Source organism: Trichechus manatus, unplaced genomic scaffold (genome assembly GCF_000243295.1).
Source record: "Trichechus manatus latirostris isolate Lorelei unplaced genomic scaffold, TriManLat1.0 scaffold00146, whole genome shotgun sequence".
Lineage (NCBI taxonomy): Eukaryota > Metazoa > Chordata > Mammalia > Sirenia > Trichechidae > Trichechus > Trichechus manatus.
The window spans coordinates 5,708,146-5,730,015 of NW_004444082.1; the positions used below are offsets into that span (position 1 = coordinate 5,708,146).

At 41.7% G+C, this 21,870-nt stretch overlaps 1 protein-coding gene across 1 annotated transcript in view; it reads right to left on the reverse strand.

Moving 5' to 3' along the window:
• Positions 1 to 21,808, reverse strand: part of PIEZO2 (piezo type mechanosensitive ion channel component 2) — a 680,804-nt gene extending 658,996 nt beyond the window's left edge. The window contains exon 1 of the mRNA XM_012558213.2: positions 21,745 to 21,808. Within this exon, the coding sequence (XP_012413667.1) occupies positions 21,745 to 21,808 (64 nt within the window). The remainder of the gene's footprint in view (positions 1 to 21,744) is intronic.
• Positions 21,809 to 21,870: the final 62 nt, after the last annotated feature.

Sequence of the window (21,870 nt, forward strand, 5' to 3'; positions counted from 1 at the left end):
GCCTGACCCAAGCCATGGTTTTTCAATCACCTCATATGCATGCAAAAGCTGGATGATGAATAAGGAAGACCGAAGAAGAATTGACGCCTTTGAATTACGGTGCTGGCGAAGAATACTGAATATACCATGGACTGCCAGAAGAACAAGTCTGTCTTGGAAGAAGTACAGCCAGAGTGCTCCTTAGAAGCGAGGATGATGAGACTTCGTCTTACGTATCTCGGACATGTTATCAGGAGGGACCAATCCCTGGAGAAGGACATCATGCTTGGCAAAGTAGAGGGTCATCTAAAGAGAGGAAAACCCTCAACAAGATGGACTGACACAGTGGCTGCAACGACAGGCTCGAGCATAACAATGACTATGAGGATGGCACAGGACCAGGCAGTGTTTTATTATGTTGTGCATGTGGTCGCTGAGTCAGAAGCAACTCGACAGCACCTAAACAACAACAACAAAGCTTCACCTAGTTAGATTAATTAGTAGAGGCCACTCTATTTTAGTACAAAGCATGATGCAAGATACTTACGAATGAATCCTTTTGTTTTCGAGAACTTAAACTGGCTTAAGTCATTCTCTGCATCCTGCAGAGATCCCAGTGGGCCTGTGTCCTACAAAGACAAGCCAACGGTGAGGCAGATGAGTGCTATAGCCCAGCTCCTGCACACAGGGGCACTCAGCCATTGCTGCGTGAATATATGAAGGAGTAACAGATGCTGAACACTGACGCTAACATCTAAGGTATCACTGTGTCCATAAACAAATGAAGTGGCAAGAATTGTCCAAGATAAGACAGGTCAAAAGAAATACGCACAGAGTAATTCACATCTACTAATGCATGGACTGAAGGCTGTGGTCTTTGACTTTCAACAGTAAGTGCTTCAAGTCCTCTGCGCTTTCAGCAAGCAAAGTTGTGTCATTTGCATATCGCAGGTTGTTAATGAGTCTTCTTCCAATCCTGATGCTGCATTCTTCTTTATATAGTCCAGTTGCTCAGATTATTTGCTCAGCATACGGATTGAGTCAGTATGGAGAAAGGATACAACCTGGACACACATCTTTCCTGATTTTAAACCAAGCACTATCTCCTTGTTCTGTTCCAAGAGTTGCTTCTTGGTCTATGTACAGATTCCGCACGAGCACTTAATTGTGTTCCAGAATTTCCATTCTTTGCGATGTTATCTATAATTTGTTATGATCCAACAATCAAAGAATACCTTTGCATAATAAATAAAACACAGGTAAACATCTTTCTGGTATTCTTTGCTTTCAGGCAAGATGCATCTGACATCAGCAATGATATCCCTTGTTCCACATCCTCTTCTGAATTTCTGGCAATTCCCTGTCAATGTACTGCTACAACCCTTTTTGAATTATCTTCAGCATAATTTTACTTGTATATGATATTAATGATATTGTTTGATAATTTCCTCATTCCATTGGATCGCCTTTCTTTAGAATGGGCATGAATAACCAGTATGGATTACACCTCAACATAAAGAAAACAAAAATCCTCACAACTGGACCAATAAGCAATATCACAAGAAACAGAGAAAATACTGAAGTTGTCAAGGATTTCATTTTACTTGGATCCACGATCAACGCCCATGGAAGCAGCAGTCAAGAAATCAAATGGTATATTACATTGGGCAAATCTGCTGCAAAAGACCTCTTTAAAGTGTTAAAAAGCAAAGATGTCAAGTTGAGGACTAATGTGCACCTGACCCAAGCCATGATATTTTCAACCACCTCATATGCATGTGAAAGCTGGACAATGAATAAGGAAGACCAAAGAAGAAATGATATTTGAATTATGATGTTGGTGAAGAATACTGAATATACCGTGGAATGCCAGAAGAACAAACAAATCTGTCTTGGAAGCAGTACAGCCAGAATGCTCCTTAGAAGCAAGGATGGCAAGACATCTTCTTACATACTTTGGACATGTTATACGGAGGGACCAGTCCCTGGAGAAGAACATCATGCTTGGTAAAGTAGAGGGTCAACAAAAAAGAGGAAGACTCTCAGTGAGATGGATTGACACATTGGCTACAACAATGGGCTCAAACAGCAATGACTGTGAGGATGGGGCAGGACTGGGCAACGTTTCATTCTGTTGTACCTGAGGTCCCTATGAGTCAGAAGTGACTCGATGGCATCTTACAACAACAACAATGAATGGACATCCAATGCAATCTGGTATACAACTTTAGAGGAAAAATACAACCTCCTGGAAGATGGACAAAGAAGAAATGCATGATTGTCATTTTATCTGTGGAATGTTGACCTTGCCCCAAATCAAAGTATGTGTAGCTCTAGTTATTTCCCCAAACATACAGACCTTTAGTCTATCCTCACATGTGGGTCTGCCTTACAGGAGAAGAGCAAGGCAGCCAGTGCTGAGTAGGATACTGGGAGACCCCGCACCTCCTCCTCTCTCTATGCCCACAAAAGGCCTACGACAGATGACTGACACATAAAACTGAAACATTCAGATTTATTTCTTTGGCTTAAAGTCTCTGTATGTTTTAAGGTAAATATTCCCAGAAGCATCAATATATACACCTTCTCCTCACTTATCTACTATCTTGTTATCTGACGTTTTGCATTTACGGCAATAGTAAAACATCTACTATTTCACTATTTTGCACATTAACGATGTATGTCTAGCAGTAAAGAACGCTGAGGTGTGCAGAGAGAGTAATGCTGTCTGTGATGGTTAAGGTTATGTGTCAACTTGGCTAGGCCATAATCCTCAGTGATGTGGCAGTTATGTAATAATGTAATTTGGCAGTTATGTAATGATGTACTCATCTTCCATATTGTGATCTGATGTGGTCATCCTCCATTTTCACATAATGCTGATTTCACATAACAACCTGGTCTTTGGAACCTAACAATGTCAACAAGTAAGAACAGGATGTAGTTTTTTCAGTCACTTTCAAATTTGTTTACTAGATCATTTCCTGAAAGTGGATTTTGTTGGATGGTATATTATTACTCTGGCATTTTTTCCCTCCATCCTCTATGCTCCAGTTCATCTTTAATTCACTGCATTGCACTGGACTGGGACCTTCCAGTGGCAAATGTTGTGACATTTTCATTTTTGTGTTCCCAGGGCCTATTAAAGAGCCACTGTTCATACAGTAGGGACTCAGCACATACCAGCTCCACTAGTGGCACCTCTTTACTTCCGTTTCTCGGTCACTTCCCACCAACATTCAAAGTACTCGGCAGCACATCATGATACGAGGAGTGCTATTAAGAACTTTCCATTCTGAGCACTACAGCGAATCTGCACCACATAAAGTTCTAAAAGGATCTCAAAAGCAGAAATGATGCCTCATGCACTTTTTGTATTCCCAAAATCTAGCAGTACTAGTTGACCCGTAAAGCTTTGTTGAAATGAATCACTTGAAGATCAAAATCGTAGCAATTATTTACATTTACTGAATGCTTACTAAATGCCAGATGCTGTGTTAAGTGCTCAATATATAATTTTTTTTAAATTATCCAATCACTCTATGAGGTAGATATTACTATTATGTCCATTTTACAGATGATCACACAGGTACGAATGGATGGATGGGTGGATGGATGGATGGGTGGGTGGATGGATAGATGGATGGATGGGTGGACAGATGGACAGACGGATGGGTGAGTGAATGAATGAATGAATGGACATGATGACACCATTTCCGGGGCTGTTATGTAAACAGTTAACGTAATGTATTTAGTTGCTATGTGCTTACTGCAGGCCAGACCCTATTCTAGATACTGTGGATGCAGCAGGGAATAAGACAGTTCCAAGGTTCCTGTCTTTCTCGAGCTCACCCTCCAGTTTGAGAAAATTGGAGGGGGTGGGGAGGTAAATAATAATAAGCAACTCATTACTATTAAAGAAATCAGAAGCACCGAGCATGTGGAGACAAAAGTGTGCTGTGACATCAAGTGACTGGGGTGGGGGAAGGGCTGGGTGGTGTGGAAAGAGATCAAGAGCAGGTAACATTCAGGCTGCAACCTAGGGGAGGAGTGCTCATCAGAGAACACAGTGAGTGCAAAGGCCTCAAAGCGAAAAGCAGCTGCATCCGAGTAATGAAAATAATTCCAGTGTGGTTAGAGGGTGCAGGGACCATGGCTTTATCGGTCCAATGAAGGATTTAGTGCTTGGTTGTTTTTAAGTTCAACGAGAAAGCGCGGGAGGAGATAAAGCAGGTATTGTCATCCGACTGTGAGAGATCAGTCTGGCAAGCATGTGGAGGGTGGACTGTGAGGAGGTGCAGGCAGCAGGAGGACCCTCAGCAGGCCAGCCAGTGGTGCATCCAGGATAACGGGAATGGTGCAGGAAGGGCTTTGACTTGTTCTAACTCCCTTATTAATTCTTCATTGTGGGGGTGCTAGTCCTGGAAATGTTCATGACATGGTGATCTGTAGGTATTCCATGACAGCTGGAATATTTTGTTTCTAAAATCATTTCTCTCCTCTTGAACACTTTACTGTAAAAATAATCAAAGGTTTACAAATGAGCTTACAAGCTCATATAAGAAAGGGACGACCATGTTTATACTGTCCTCTGGTGGGTTGGCCAGTGACCACCTCTCAGGCTTGGCTTCATGCTCACACCTACAAAGAGAAATGTAGGGTCTTCTGAAAGGTCTCCTTATCCTAAAGCAAACCCTTCACCAGTCCACAAGTCAGTGTGAAATTCCTATAGAATTTTATTCTATAAAATTGTGTTCCTCAGATGCCAGTGCCAAGGAAACAAAAAGGAAACACTATATATTATATCTAACTCGTAGAAATTCATAATTTTCATTAGAAATTAAGCTCTGAACAGTCCTGCAGTAAAAAATGTCTACATTTATTTAACCCAGCATGTCTCAAAAATATCTAACCATGAAGCTATTTTTAATATGATACCATCATAAAATGCTAGATTAAGATAGTGAAAGCCTATGTAAAATAAAAATGTTTCCCAAGAGGAATTACATTAGAAAAGGGCCCCCCTGACATGGCTGGGACGACCTGTTCTGCTCTTCCTGTGAGGGTCTGAGTCACAGACCATTGCAGGCAGGAGATACAAGCTAATTCCCACATTTAATTAGCTAAGAGCTGGAGACCAGGCTTGCCCAAGATCACAAAGTTAGCATGTAACAGGCAACATGTATGTAGATACTACTTCAGCTCATTTGTTTCTTTTTGCATGCCTTGTTGCTATGAGTTGGAATTGACTCCAGGGCAATAGGTTTGGTTTGGTTTTTCAGTCACTAGCATAATAATATGCACAAAGCACTCATTCATTGCATTTAAGGATTGAATAATCAACTATACAGAATAAATTTTCACATCTGAGGTACTTCAAGTTTTCCATAGAGACAGATATAAAATAAAATCTAGATATTTTACATAAGCACAGAGAACTGCCCCATAGGGTTTCCAAGGAGTGGGTGGTGAATTCAAACTGCCAACCTTTTGGTTAGCAGATGACCTCTTACCCACTACATCACCAGGGCTCCTAAGCACATGTACAGGGTTTAAAATGTGCCAGGAACTTCTAAGTTTAATCCTTTTAACAATCCTATGAGATAGGTACTATTATCATCTCCATTTTACATATGAGAAAACTGAGGCACAAAGAGTTAAGCAACTTTCCCAAATTCACACAATTGTGCAGAGCTGAAATCAAGCAGGCCAGCTTCAGGACCAGTACTCAGAACCAAATGCAAAATGCTAGGCACAGCTCTTATGGCCATCACTGCCCATTAAAACAATGACTGTTTAAGTCTGGAAGTGACTTCCCATGGCATACTATGAAATTGACAGTAAGGAGGAGAATTAGAAAAATAATGCACAAAAATACTGTCTGTGAGAAACACAGGTGAATCATTTCTTTTAAATAGGATGGTCTGCTTTGATTTAGTCCATTCCAGAACCACCCAGATTAGTGGTTGCGACGATATGAAAACGTATGCGATTTCTGCAAGTATTTGAATTCTCTAGTTGTCCGTAGCTCAATCAATTACTATAGTTAAGTCATAAGGTCAGAACTAATACAGTCTTGCTTTCCACACTAATAAAATATACAAAGATCTTTATTTCATTTGTTTGCTCATTATTTTCCCATTGAAAAAAATCAACTAAAATTTAGTAGTTAACTATCACACATATAAATGTTATAAACAAATGCAGAAAAAATTTGAAACTCTGTGCATCTTCCCACTGATTTTAAAATAGAAGATCTGCAACTTAGGATCCCTTTGTCTTGTCCTGAAAAATCGACAGGATGCCTCATCTGTAACAGGCTTCTAGGTTTGCCCATGGAATTTATAATACAGGCAGTCCCCGGATTACAAACACCCACCTTACATACAACCCATAGTTAACAACCAACCCCTGTAACACCTATTATATTAAAAATTTGAGGTATATACTATGGTTCATAATGACAAATGGGCACTCTTTCCAACATACATCAAAACATTATTATTACCATATTATGATGTTAAAGATGTTTTAGTGTATCTGGATTCTTTAATTTTTTTATGCATAGAAAGGTACACTATATACTAAGACAAACCTTAGATTAACTGACATTAGATAGAACCATACCTAACTGTTCCGACTTACATACAAATTTGACTTAAAGGCAGACCTAAAAATGAAACTCGTTGGTAATCTGGGGACTGCCTGTACAGTTGTGTAAGATACCTAGTGGATTTGCCAATGCAGCTTCAAACTTCTGGGTAATTATCTTAGAACTTCATAGAACTCCCCATCAAATCACTCATTTTATCTGTATCACGAGCTAAGCTGAAATCTAGCCCACAGGGGCTAGAAATCTCTGTGACTCCTAACTAAATATCTATATCTTCATCTGAGCAGAAACTTTGACATTATTATGTGAAAAAATTCTTGACACTTTCAAGGTATTTAAAACATAACATGAGAATATACGATGAAATAATGTAATTAAACACTAAAAAAGCATTTAAGTTGCTTAAGGACTCTTTACTTATTACAGTAAATTATTAACTTTTATATTATAGATAAACACAGATTATCCCATTGCAGATGTCAGTTTTAGAATCTGAGGTGCTCTTTCAGCCACATGACAGACTGGCTCATAAAATAAATAATATTATCTGTGAGTACTGTGCTCCTCAAAATAATCATCTAGATGACACCAAATGGTTAACATTTACCGTAGACCAAAGATGAGAAAGTTAGAGGGGACAGGGAAGCTAGATTAATGGAAACAGAACAACCAAAATGGAAATAATGAGAATGCTGATATATTGTGAAGAATGTAACCAATATCACTGGACGTTATGCATAGAAATTGTTCAATGAGAGCCTAATTTCCTGTGTAAACTTTCACCGAAAACATAATATTAAACACACACATGCACACTGCACACACACACACAATAAACCAGTGACTCCTGCCCCCTCAAAAAAGAATCTGAGGCATTGGCATAGCTGATTTAGGTGTCTTCAAACCTAAATTTAAAACTCTGTTCTGAATTAAACTAAGATTTTCATTTCTACACTTCTAAAGAAACCATTCAGCCTTTTGTCAAAGTTTTACTGTTTAAAAAACAAACAAGGTAGGAATCAGAATTTCTAACCTAGATAAAGATTTACTCAGCACCTGTTAAGAATGTTTATGCCGCTGTCCCCAGAGAAGGCACTTTGCTCAACAGGAGGGTAGGAAGTAAGACTGATAATGTTAAATGTAGTTAGAACTTATGAATAACTTCCCAGCCAAGACAAGTATATATTAAGTCTTAGTTCCACATCCTGACTCTCAAATTAATATTCACTCGTTAAGGTTTTTCCATTTTATTTCTCTAGTTCTTCATTAAATTTCAAACTAGGTAGAGACTATGTTTGTTAAAATAAGGAGGCAGATTGCAGCTATAAAGTCCTGACTGTCTGTAACACAAAGAGTGCAGAGATTTGGGCTTTAACTTATGTAAATAAACTTGCTATTTTAACTGCTTTCATTCACCCAGTGAATGCCTGGGCCCTAACTCGCTCCTCCTTAGCTAGATGGGTGACGTTTACATTTCAAAAGGCTTCAGATTTAGAGCTGATTTAATTTTCACTCCTTCCTAACAATGGTTGACTTTACATTTTAAGGACTGTAACTAGATTTGACTCAGCCTACAATCCATCACTAAATCCACACATCAAGAATGTTTATATGTTTCATTTTAGAAATACTGCCTTAGTCAAACTGGATGTATCAGGAATGAGAGATTTATGTTAGGCTAGAATTTGATGTTAAGAATGTTTGTAGTTTAACCACCCCTTGCAAATTTCCCTTCCTCCCCCTGCACTCTCTCTCATATGAAACCATCTGTCTTTGTTTACTCTGCCTGTTAAATAGCCTAGTGTTCTACCTGCAAGGCAGAACACGCGCAGCCTGTTAGAATGCCACGTGTTTCTGTTTTGAGAAATGAAATTATTCCTTCAATAAAATTTTTGTTTTAATTTCTAATGGAACATCTATCTAGTGTTCTCACTAAGACATCATTTTTACTCCTCTTAGAAGTTTTTTTTTAAATGCAAAATATGACAATCTCCTACAGCATCATAAGACTCTCAATATTCAGCTCACCTGACAACCATCACAAAAGCTTCATTCTTAAATCTTTCTGAAAAACTGTTTAAATCAGAAAACTATAATTATTAAATCTATCCCACTAAATAAGCCATCCTTAAATGAATTCTAAAAAAGACAGTCTTTGGAACTTATTTTCAGACCTAACATACTCAACTTGAACCAGTTCTAAAAGTAAAGGAAATTACTCAATTCCGCTCAGCTTGTTTATGAAATTACCAAATTGTTACTGCTAAATGTCAAACTGGGAAAATGTGAAATAAATTCAAATATCACAATGATTACAAGTAGGTAGAAAAATTAAGATTTACAGAATTCAAAATAAAAGACATGTTATGGATATTAAAATCCAGTGTCTGAAATAAAAATGAGGGGTAAAAAAATCAACCAAGAAATATAGCTCAAGTATCAAATATCCAGTTCTGGTATTCAATAAAAGTCATGAAAATAAGCTTATTTACCACATATTGCTATCACCACTGCCTTAGCAAACTGAGATACTTCATTGTTTTCACTGTTATAAAAATCCTTCGTCCTTAACTAGCACTATTTAAGATTAATCCATCAAAACTTTGTATAATTTACTAGGTAATTACTTCAAAGAATTATCACTGATTTAAAGAACCACAAGCTCCACCAAACAATCATGGTAGAAATAGATTTGGGGACTTCTTCTATCCTCACTGGATACTGAATTCCCAACCTCAGAATTTCTCTGTTTGGTGATAGCTTTTGCCCTAGTTAACAATAGGGACACATGGAGCCATTAACAATGTTCCTGTAACCCCTTATCAATCTACAGGGGTGTGAGTCCAGAACACAGTATTCAGACAAGGTGGGTAGGGAGAGGCCCAGGCACTTGGAAGGAGAAAGAGAAGCAACTAACATGTGTTTACCCCTTACTCTGTCAGCACCATGCTAGGCTTATATTTTTTTCATTCACTCCTTACTATTATTTTTGAGATAGATGTTGTTATGGATCAAATTGTGTCCCCCTAAAATATGTGTTGGAATCCTAACCCCTGTACTTTTAGATGGTAATAGGTTTTTCTTTGTGTTAACAAGGCCATATCAGTGTAGGGTGTGTCCTAAACCTAATCATTTCTGAGTGATAAGGAGCAGCACAGACAGAGGCAAGCGCTGTCTGATGACCACGGAGAACTCCAGTAAGTGTGGGCAACTAGAAGCTGAAACAGACAAGTACCTCACCCTAGAGCCACACGCAGAATTCAGACTTCTAGCCTCCTCAACTGTGAGAAAATAAATATCTGTCCTTTAAAGCCCCCAACTTGTGGCATTTTTGTTGCAGCAGCAACACTAGAAAACTAAGAAGTTATTTCTGCTATTTTTCAGATGGGAAAACAGGCTCAGAGAAGCTCTATAACTTCAACTTGTCTTCAGTTGTCTGACTGAAACTTGTCCTGATTAACCCAAAAAGCCATGGTCTTCCCTCAGGCCCCTCAACCTCCCTGGGCAAGTCACGGAAACCTGGCAGAAGGGAGACTAAGGTATGGAAGCAGGTTACTTAGTGCAGACAAGAAAGGGGGAGTGGCACTTTTTACACTTTTGCCTAGCGTTGGCTCGTGGTGGAAACCCTCTAACCCTCACAGTGTGCACATGGAAACCTGCACCTAACGGGAGACTTTTATTTCTGTACTTATTTATGTATGTGGCCAAATGTCAGATGCATATTTATGACTTTTTCTAGAGAAAAATGTTGAAAACAAACCAAAATATGTGTTCATTCTGGACTCACTAATTCAAGGAATAATACTGAGAAAACAGGAGAACCATGGTGCTAAATAGTTGGGATGTTTAAGCAGCAACTGCAACTTAATTACTTTTGCTAGGATTGCACACATGAATGACAGAATAAATGAGAAACACTTTTCAGGAAGAACTAATACTTATCGTTAGCATGGGAACAAGAATGCTGAGAACCTACCGAGACCCTTCACACTGCAGCCAAACTATGCAGAGTGGGGGGCTAGATTAGCCCTGTGCCCTGAGGAGGGATCAGCACTGATCCACAGAGAACATGGGTAATCCTGAAGCCTCTCCTTTATGCTTCCCTCTGTTGCTTAATTTTTAAGAACAAAGAAGAAATTAGATAATCAAAATATTTCTTTTCTTATCTTTTATTGAGAATTGAGATGGAGATGAAGTACCAACAACTGAACCAGGAATAAGTGTATTGGGTGGTATAAATGGTAATATTTGGAGAACTTCAAAATAAGATTTTAAAAATTTGCAAAACTCCTTTAGGGCAATAGCCAGAAAAGAAATCTAGAAAGCAATAATGCCAAAAGTGATAAAAAGATATGGATCAACAAAAAATCAGACAAGAATTCCCTTGGACGTTGGAGTAAACAAAAGCCCTGCTATCTGAGGCCAGCAAAGACAGAGTCACCGTGAAACAGAAGTTTGGGTTTCTGTGTCACATTGGTGACTTCTGGACAATTGATATAGATATCAGGGGAGGGGGGGAGGCAGGAAAACTTGGTCAAAATCAGAGAATGGTTAAAAAAAATTATTAAAAGAAATGACATCACCAGTGGACTATGAAAGCCACACTTCAAATACGCTCTATTGAAGAAAACCCATGATATGCATATTCAAATTTATGAAATATTATTAAAGTGGGGCTCATATTGCAAAGATCTTTGAAACAGGATGTATCTGAACAACAGATGTCTCCCTCCTTCGAAGGACAGAACTGCATTTAAGATATACTTCCAGAACTAGATCTAAAATGTAAATCTGAGTATGGACACATTGGAATAAATAATCAATCACAGTCATTAAGGGTAAGATAACATCTGAGATGTTCCCTTCTAAGTTGTAATTTGGGGAAGATATATACTTATTCTAAAGGCAATTGCTCAAAATATTTTGATGTCAAATTTAAGAAATGTTTTTGGTGCCTGTGCCACATCGTCCCCAATAACATCCACGGTGCACTTTGAGGATGGTCTCAAGATTTGAAGAGAGGCAGAAGGAATCCTCAGCACAGTCCAGTGAGTGAGTGGGGATCCTCAGGCAATGGGTCAAAAACACAATGTGACTCTAAGCAATGTTAACAGCAGAAACGATGATGCTTTGAAAATGATTGCAAAAGAGGTTTATGGTTCTTAACAAAAATTCTAGGGAGTTGGAGGTGTCTGTAAAATACCAGCTCACAAGAAAGCCCCCCTCCTGACTAGACTTCCTCCCACAGCTTTATAATCTGACATTTAATCCTCTCTCCTGCCTGGAGATGGACCTCCAGAGGCTCTGTGTGCTATTTTGACTGGCATGGGGAGGGGGACCTAGCTCTAAGAACCATTCCTGGCTTACCAGCTAGACTGACTTTAGGCCTCCAGGCCATCAGGAGTCAGGATTAGCAAACTGGAAGTCTTTAGTAAGGGGAAAAAAGAGGCAAGAGGAGGGAGAGGCAAGAAGGCTTTGAAATGCTGGAAGCTGTGACCACATGGCTGACCCCATGTGGGAGCAACACCTGCACTGGGAGCCCTGCTAACTCTGGTTACATGCACACACCTGAAGCTCTCTGCCCTGCCATTTTCTTTCATGGATAATGGAATTATCCAGCTGAGATCCCATGAGGCCCACAATGCCACTGAAATGTTACACTTTATGATAACCTTTTTCTGATTCCTACCTGACTGCTTAGCTTCAGCTAAGAACTAGACATGGTTTGGTTTTCTTTATAGGCGTGTCTGATCGTAAACCATGGGTGGCAGGATGTCTTTACGTCTGCAAAGCTACACACAACCATTTCAAAACTAAATCTGACAACACGTTTTGTTGTTTTTATTATTCTAATCACTGGTGATGGGATGGTGTGCCTGACTCCTGTCAGGAGGGAGACAGAATCACAGAACTACCAGGATTGCAAGCGGAAACTAGAATGTCTCTCCTTTACAACCAATTGTCCTGGAAAACCCTCAACCAAATATATAACATGATTAAAAAAATTAATTTCTTTAGCGGTCCCTAAACTGTTTTAAAAGGCAAGTCCAAACTAATATAAGTATGATGGTTATTAAGCGGCCAGAGAAACTTAGATGTATGAATTCTGGTGTGTTGTCTATAGTCATACTTTCTAATATAAAAAAAAAAAAACAGTGCAGAAATATTACTGTGGGAATCATAGAATATTTACCATGGGAATATTTCTTAGTCTTGAACTCCTCGTTTATAGATGACGTAACTCAGAAGTAGAGGGTTTCCGTGACTTGGCAGCCACAGTGCTCATTATTAACAGGACTGAGACTGCGCTGGGCCTCTTAGACAGGGGCCCTTTCCAAGATGCTCACTGCCTAGGTTCTCCAGCCGGCGTATGATGCCCAAGCAGAATGCTGCCAGCAGGGAGGTGCAGTGCGGGAAGGCAGGGGCAAGGAGCTGGCAGGCACTCCATGATTCACAGTCTTTCTGCACATATCTATAATGAACTTCCATGGCACTTTCGTTCAAAACGCTCAGCTGGTTCAGGGTCTCAGTCCTTCTTTTCTGCACCTGTGGCCCAAACTGAAGACCTAGTGGATTTGATCACAGCAGAAAAAGGATCAATTTGTGCCGTTCCAGAAGAGCTAAAAATTTTTTTAAAAATAATATGCACTTCAAGGATGGTGCCCCAGTGAAGTTTGACAACTGTCCACTGATTTCTTCCTTCTCGGTTCTCTGCAGAGCAAGTAAAAGGTATTTTTCATGGACATCCTGATAAAATTCATACTTAGGAAAGCAACAGAGGGTGTAAACTAGACTGGTAGGGATTTTATACTCAAAGACGTGAAAGCCAATAGCTATAGGAACCTAGACCTAACTCTATCTTTAGACTCCTGAAATATCCAAGAGAAAAAATATACTCAATGAATTGTTTAATTACTACATCAGCAAGTCTTTCTTCAGTGCTCACTGGGTATTACAGCCCTTTTCTAGACAGCTGAAGTGTGATGATCAGACACAGTCTTAAATATCTGCTAGATGTTAGGCGTTAAGATTAGTGCTGGGGATATCAAGAAGAACTCTACAGGATCCCTGCACCTGCAGCTCTTATAACATAGAAAGGAAGAGAAAGCTCACGTAACTAAGTGCAAAACTATGAGCAATGTGTGACGACAGCACAAAGGGACAGCTGACGCTGCCCAGGAAGGAGACTTCCAGGAGGGAGAAGATGTCTTACACTCCACATTGTTTAAAAGGAGAAAGAATAAATTAGGTGTATCTGGTGGGAGGAACAAGACAGTCCTCACCTTATAAGACAGATAGAGTTCCAAAAGTTTCCTTGTAAGTGGGTTGGAACTCGAAATAATCTGCTCATAGAAACTGCTGCTCTTCATGAGTAGGTTCTCAAGCATTTTATTTGATTAATAACGGTGCCTAGGTTGTGAATCTGGAACTAATAATAATAGCTGATATATATTATTTACCATGTGTCAGGCACTGTTCTAAGCACATTACCAGCACTGTCATCTAAACCCTGCAACAGCCCTCTTAGTTATCAACTCATTTCACAGATGAATTAACTACAGAACAGAGAAGCTAAACAACTCCATCAAGGTCACACAGCTAGCACAGCAAGCCCAGATCTGTACCTGAACAATGTAGCTTTAGAGCCAGGGCTCTTAATCACAACAGTCTATTTCCCGTTGGATGTCAGAAACCATAGAATGCAAATAAAGGGAATGAAGGAAGAGGAAAGAACTTATGTTTTCTGTTTCCTGTGTATAGAGCTAGCTCTCAGAAAAATGTGCTATTTTCTGTATTTGAACTCTTCTTGGCAAGCCCCTTAACACCCAGTGATGTTGTTTTTGTTAGGTGTCCTTGAATCAGCTCCGATGGTGACCTTAATATAACAGAAGGAAACGCTGTCCGGTCCTGTGCTATCCTCACAATCGTTGCTATATTTGAGCCCACTGTTGCAGCCACTGTGACAATCATTTAGGGTTTTCCTCATTTTCACTGACCCTCTACTTTCCAAGCATGATATCCTTCTCTAGAAATTGGTCCTTCCTGACAACATATCCAAAGTAATGAGACAAAGTCTTGCCATCCTTGCTTCTAAGGAGCATTCTGGCTGTACTTCCTCCAAGACTGATTTGTTTGTTCTAGCAGTCCGTAGTATATTCAATATTCTTCACCAATGCCACAACTAGAATGTGTCAATTCCTCTTCAGTCTTCCTTTTTCAGTAATATTGTTATTGTTGTTGTGTGTCATCGAGTTGATTAACTCATAGCAACCCTGTAGGACAGAGTACAAATGCCCCATAGGGTTTCCAAGGCTGTAATCTTTATGGGAGCAGATCACCAGGTCTTTTCTCCCACAGACGCACTGGTAGGTTTGAACTGACGACCTCTGGGTTTAGCAGCCAAGTGCTCAAATACTGTGCCACCAGGGCTCCTTCTGTGATATTGTTGTTGTTGTTAGGTGCCGTTAAGTCACTTCCGACTCATAGTGACCCTATGTACAACAGAACAAAACACTGCCCGGTCCTTTGTCATCTTCACAATCGTTGTTATGCTTGAGCCCATTGTTGCAGCCACTGTGTCAATCCATCTCGTTGAGGGTCTTCCTCTTTTTCATTGACCCTCTACTTTACTAAGCATGATGTCCTTCTCCAGGGACTGATCCCTCCTGATAACATGTCCAAAGTATGTAAGACGAAGCCTTGCCATCCTTACTTCTAAGAAGCATTCTGGCTGTACTTGTTCCAAGACAGATTTTGTTCATTCTTCTGGCAGACCATGGTATATTCAATTCTTTGCCAACACCACAATTCAAAGGTGTCAATTCTTCTTCAGTCTTCCTTATTCATTGTCCAGTTTTTGCATGCATATGAGGCAATTGAAAATACCATGACTTGGGTCAGGCGCACCTTAGTCTTTAAGGTGACATCTTTGCTTTTTAACACTTTAAAGAGGTCTTTTGCAGCAGATTTGCCCAATGCAACGCATCGTTGATTTCTGTGATATTACGACCACCTAGAAAAATCCCTGGTCAGCTAAATGAGACCTACATCCACCATTTAACAACTATCTCTCCCCAAACAATTAAAACGCTCATTCCTTCCCAACTAGGTGAAGAGGAAAATAAGCTATGTGAACTAGCGTATGCTAATAAACGGATAACTAAGATTCATTTCATCTTTCCACAAATATTTAAACTTTAAGTGAAAAGACTTATTACTCAACTAAATGATGTGAGAAAAGTGAAATAAAAATACTCAAGTATTATGAGTTAAGAGAGTCTGTTTTAAAATTTGGGGCACTTCGAGAACATTACTAATCTCAAAGCTGTTTCTAATGACACTTGCTTATTATGTGCTAGGCACTCAGCATGTTATCATTTGATCCCCAACTCTGAGATAGGTACCATTAATATCCTAATTTTCATAACAGGAAACTGAGGCTTTGAGAAGCAACTTTTCCAATATCACTCAACTACCAAGTGGCATCACCAGGTTTTGAACTAAGCATGACCTTCAAACCCATTGTCTCAATCATTGCTCTATATTGCTCCTAAAGCCCATGGTGAAATCAAGCATCCTTTGAAGCTGACTTCGAGATAGGAGCAACACTACTGTCTAAAGAGAACACCCTAAGAGCTGCATAGGACACAATGTAGGGTGATGTCTTGAGCCAAATTTCCACTGAAGGTCCAAATCTTACACATCTAAGTAACGTTCTTACTGAAAAATACTGCAGTGCACTGTGAACCATGCTGCTCACCCTGAATATCCAAGTCAGGGCATGTTGAGTTACTTTCTTCTCTAGGAGGCACAGACTGACAGCTGCATGCTAATATCCGTTCTCCCTTTTGCTGTCACAGCAACAGAAACACCTTCCCCATTGTTGTTGCTGTTGTTAGTTGTTGTCCAGTGGGTGCTGACTCATGGTGACCCCATGGATAACAGAATGAAACGCTGTCTGCTCCTGAGCCATCTTCACAACCTTTGGTATACTCAAGTCTATTTTTGTAGCCATTGTGTATTTTGAGTGCCTTCCAATCTAGGAGCAGAAATAACCGCTCAAATGCCCCAAATCGATTCTCTTTTATAAAATGCATTTAAAATTTGCAAATCCATATACAAAAAACTTTAAATATGTTCATCCATGATATCCTAGTTTAATGCAGAATTATAACCACCAATACAAACTGAGTTCAAAAACAGCAGGCAAAATATTAATCAGGAAACTTCATCATCTACGTGATGAAACAAGTCAAACAAAAAATACTGTATATTCTGCAGAGGTCATGAAAATATTTTTTAAACTGGTAACATTTATTTATAGTTTTTTAATGAAAAATTGCATGTTGTCTCTCTTAAGTTTTAAAAATAATTTAGTTAAATGTTCTATGCCCATTAGATAATTATTTGACAGGTCAAAAAATTATGAAACTGTAAAAGAGAAAAATCATGTGATGCTATCCCCACAGATATTTAGTATGTGGTTTCAAGGCTCCTCAGCCTTCTTAAAATCTTATCATGTCCTAAATATGTCTAAAAGGTCAAGTGGAAGGTCATATGAATATGACGAATGGAGATGCTGACAGCCAAATATTTAAAAAATGTTTTCCAACACAGTGCAATTCAATGGGAGATTTGCTTCATTTACCCGATTCCATGTCCTGAAAACAATGGTTTAAATCTACAAATCTCATGAAATCTAATGTTTTATATTATACACACTGGATCATCATACTGTTCTTAATCAAATATTCTTAAATATCCGTATACTTATATTGTTGTAACTTGTCCTGAATATTTACATAAAAAATTATATTATGCACATTCTTACTATATAACTTCATATTCAATTAACTGTTAGTACCATAAGAACCCAAAAGTTAAATGCCCATGTAAAAAATCAAAATAAAATCATATTGTATGAAAATCACGGTGTAGTGTCAGGACGACATAAGTAAGCACTGTCAGCATAGTTCTAAGGAGAGCATATTATTTCATCAGAAGACTGTAGGCGCAGATATCCAGGTAGTCCCCAACTTACGCCAGCGTCCATTCCCATGACTTCATCGTAAGTTGGTTCTAACATAAGTCAAATGTATCTCTTTTTTTAGTTTTTTCATTACCTTTTATTATCAGTATCTTTATAAATCATAACACTGAACATCTACAAATGAACATCTGAGAATGATAACATCAGCAAATTATGTTCTGCAACATTGTACGCAGTACATATTACTAATGATAAGATGTACAAAAAAACTGCAGTTCAGTGTAACTCAAATATGTCATAAATTAGGGACTAGCTGTATAGAATACCAGGAGAAACTGATGAGAACAATCCTGATCATGAAACACCCTCCCTACCCAAACACACCAACTTTCAACTGCATCATCTGGCTCTAAGAAGGTACTGATGAAACCCACTGCTTTGATATGAACCCCAGAGTCCTAGCATTCTCCTCAGGTCCACTTTACATGGCTAATCTGCTCATGTCTACTAAAACATTCAGCCAGCTTTCCTGCTCTTCTACAGTTCTTCATAAATGTAATACTAGTATCTCCCTTTTTGAGCACCTACAGGGTGCCAGGCCCTTTGCAAGGTGTTAGGCGCAGACTGTTTAACAACAACCCAAGAAAGGAAGTATTCGTATCTCCATTTTACGGAAAGGAAAGAAACAAATAGAAACAACTCCACCATCACACAGCAAAGGGCACGGTCAGGGATTGCAATGGAGGTGTCTTTAAGTGCAAAGTCACAACACCATCTTTTTCACTCTCACTGTTCTCCTTTCTGTAAGTGATAAATATCATCTACCTACATAAGGGTGAGAAGGTGTGACAGGAAAGAAGGTCACTTGTAATGCTTTAAAGGAATCTTTCAACTGCTGAATCTTCCTACCGCTAAGAGCTAACAGAGCAGCAGTAGGGAAGACACTCAACACTGTTCGTGTGTTTTACTCAGATTTTAATCCATCTGTAAAGGGAATTCTAGAGAGTCTTCCTGGAGTTGCAATATCGTCCAAGTGTAAGTATCATTTTCTCAGATCATTGGTTAGGGGATTAGTTCTCTGGGTGTGCTACACATGGCCCTTTCTGTTGTTCTTCCCTAAGCTCTGGTCACTTCATTAGGGGGCGCGTAAGCTAGCCAGCCACTACGGCCCCTGCCCCTCCTGGCCCCAACATGTCCTGACCAAATCAGGCTTCCCCTATCCGTCCCTACTGTGGTTGTTAGTTGCTGTGAAGTTGAGTTTGCCTCATTGTGACCCCCTGTGTTACAGAGTAGAACTGCTCCGTAGGGTTTTCTTGGCTGTAATCTTAATGGATTTCTTCTGAGGTACTGCCAGGTGGGCTTGAACAGCCAACCTTCAGGTTAGAGTCAAGAGCAAACTGTTGGTGCTCCCTAGGGGCCTCTACCTCCCTATCCCCCTGAAAGTCCACTCTTGTAGGCAAGACATGAGAAAAAAACAGGCAAGAGTATGGGCGGGTGAGGAGCATGTGCATTAAAAAAATCCATTCCTGACCCAGGAATCAACTCAAATCATACACTAAAGATGGGTGGGACAGAGAACTGTGCTAAGAGAAAACAAATGGGTTTAAAGGAGAAACACATAAGCTTCTGCATAGGCTCGCTTTGAAGGCTGCCTTGCCCAGATATAAAAATAGATGGCTAAAATGTAAAATCGATTCTAATAGCAAACAGATCATCGCTCTTTCCATGCCCAGAATATTAGGGAAACCTGAATATTTGATTTAGTAGCACCTTGGGAGTAGGCAGAACTGAAAGCTTTCCAATAACCTTGAAAATATCCACTTCCTGTAGAAGAGAACCAAGTTCTCAAATTAGGCAACAACCACCCAGCCCGCTTGCCCCTACAAATTCAGTGATTAGAGGGAGTGGTTAACCAGGACCTGGGCTGTCTTTCCTATACAGCAGCCAACATAGCAGTATCAGAGGTCCCTTGTCTGGTATTCCCAGGAGCCATGGCCTCTTTGCCTCTTCTAGCTGGGGGGTTGGGGGTGGAGGCGGGGGGCGGGGAGTCCTCCACCCTCACCTAGGTCAGTCGGCTGACAAAGGTGGGGGGAGTGACAGGCTAGGCCCAGCTGGGGCCTCACCCCCACCTACCCACCCAGGTTAGCCTCCCTGCGCCCTGATGAGTATGGGAGGGCAAGGAATGAACTGGAAGCAGAAAGAGGACTGAGAATACTGGGTGGGCGGGGGGATTCAGGATGTCCTGGGAGCGAGGGGGCAGGAAGGTGGCTGGAACCAGCACTCCTTCTAGCAAGTCCAGGGAAGCGGAGCTGGCACTCACTGGCCTCGAGTCTCCCCATCTCCCGGCCCCGAGGCTGTAGGCCGGTGTGCACTAGGTCCCGGAGTGCAGAGGAAGAAGCCCAGGAGCAGCAGAGAGAAGGGACCTGGTCTTCAGAGCTGGGCAGAGCTCCGCAGACACCAAGGGGCTTTGAGGCAAAGATTCCCCAGCAATCAGTCGGAATAACAGGGCCCTACACCCAGCAGCCGGGGAACGTCACAGGGGTGGGCTAGTGGAGGCCTGAGTCAAAAGCTTTGCACAAGGTCACTTAATCCAGCTAGTTGTGCAAGTAACAGAGTGGACTGAGGTGGCTGCAAGTGACCACACTGCCCCCAGAGTGGGCTGGGAGGCGGTGAGGGGAGGGAATGGAGGGGACTGTCGGGAAGGAAGAGTGAGGCTTTGAGCACTGCTCGTCCTCACTGTAAAGCACCCCTCCACCCGCTCACACTAAAAGGCCCCAGTTAACTCAGGCTCTAGCTTCCACTCGGCAAATATAAAGTGTGCCAGGCACGGCGCCAAGCAATCAAGATGCAGCGTTGATCGAGGCCACTATGTGACCTGTGTGTGATGCACGCGGAGCAGCCAGAGCTGCTCTCCCCAAATCGCTGTCCCCAAACCCTTCTGCTCTGCAAACTTGGGCAAACTGGGAGGAGAGAGAGGGCCACACCAAGCGTGTGGATGCTTCGTGCAGATCTACACATGTGATCAAGAGGGACAAGGATCGCTGCAAAGTGGTCCTGCCTGGACACTCAAACTGCAAAGAGAAGCCACAGGCAGCACGCGCGGGCCCTCGCGGCGCTTGAGGACCTCGTTGGCCACAGCTGGTCTCTCTTGGAGAGCCTTCGCCGCGTTTCCGCCCAGGTTTATTGTGCGGACACCTGCGGACGCTTCACTCATTAGCAGCTACAAACGAGGCGCCCTGGCCAGGATCGAACCCTCTAGAGCCCCCTTTCCATCCCTTGCACAAAGAAAACATTTAGTACATGGATGATTTTGAGTCGTCAATTTCCGGCAATCTTCTGCGAAGGCCACCTCTCTTTGTAAACACAATTGCCACTTGGTAAAAAGTGTTCTCCTTCGGAGCTCTAGCTGGGAGCAGGAAAGCCAGGCGCTGTGGGTCGGTCTTAGGAGGAATTCGCTTTCCTTCTCAGAACGCTCTCACTGCAAGAATACCGCCTGTATCCTCAGGCCGGGACGGAGCTTCTTTAACGCCCACCGGGGCAGAACTAGTGAGATGCAGGCAGAGGCGTGGAGGGGCTCCCGCCTGCCGCCCCATCGCGTCCCTGTCCTGCTCTACAGCCCGAAATCTCCGCGGAGGGTAAGCGCCCGGGGTTGGGACCCGGTCTTGGCCGGTCTACAGCCTCAGCCTCGAGCACACAGATCCGAGGTTCAAAGGTTCTCTTTCCCAGCACTTCGAGTCGCAGGCGCTGGGCTACCAGGTGAAGGAGAGGGGACCGCAGGGCCGTCTGCAAGGCACCGTGTATCTGAGTGCACTGTTCGTCCGGGGACATGGACCGGGCAGTGCGACTCTGTACTGTATGTCTGGGGAGGGTCCTTCCAACCACACTTGCATCCCTTGTGCACAAATCAGTACTGCACGAAGGAAAATCCACGTGTGACTTCAAATTCAACCCATACAGTCCCCAGCACATGCCGTCCCGGAGACCCGGTCTATCCAGCCGGACAGTGCGCCCCCGAGGAAAGCGAGCACACAAGCTGTGGAACCCGGGACAATGCGGGCTCCTCGAATCGCGTCCCGCCGCCAGAGCGACCCGAACCGAGCTCGGGAGCCCCCGCGCACGCCCCACTGTCGCCTCCCGTCCCCTCCGCGCCGACTCGACTTACCGACTGCCAGGCAGAGGGGCAGCAGCAGCCTGAAAATGAGCCCGCACACCACTTCCGAGGCCATCGCGCCGGCCAGTCCGGAGAGTCCGCGTTGCGCGCGAGCCTCGAGGGTCCCAACGTGGGCGC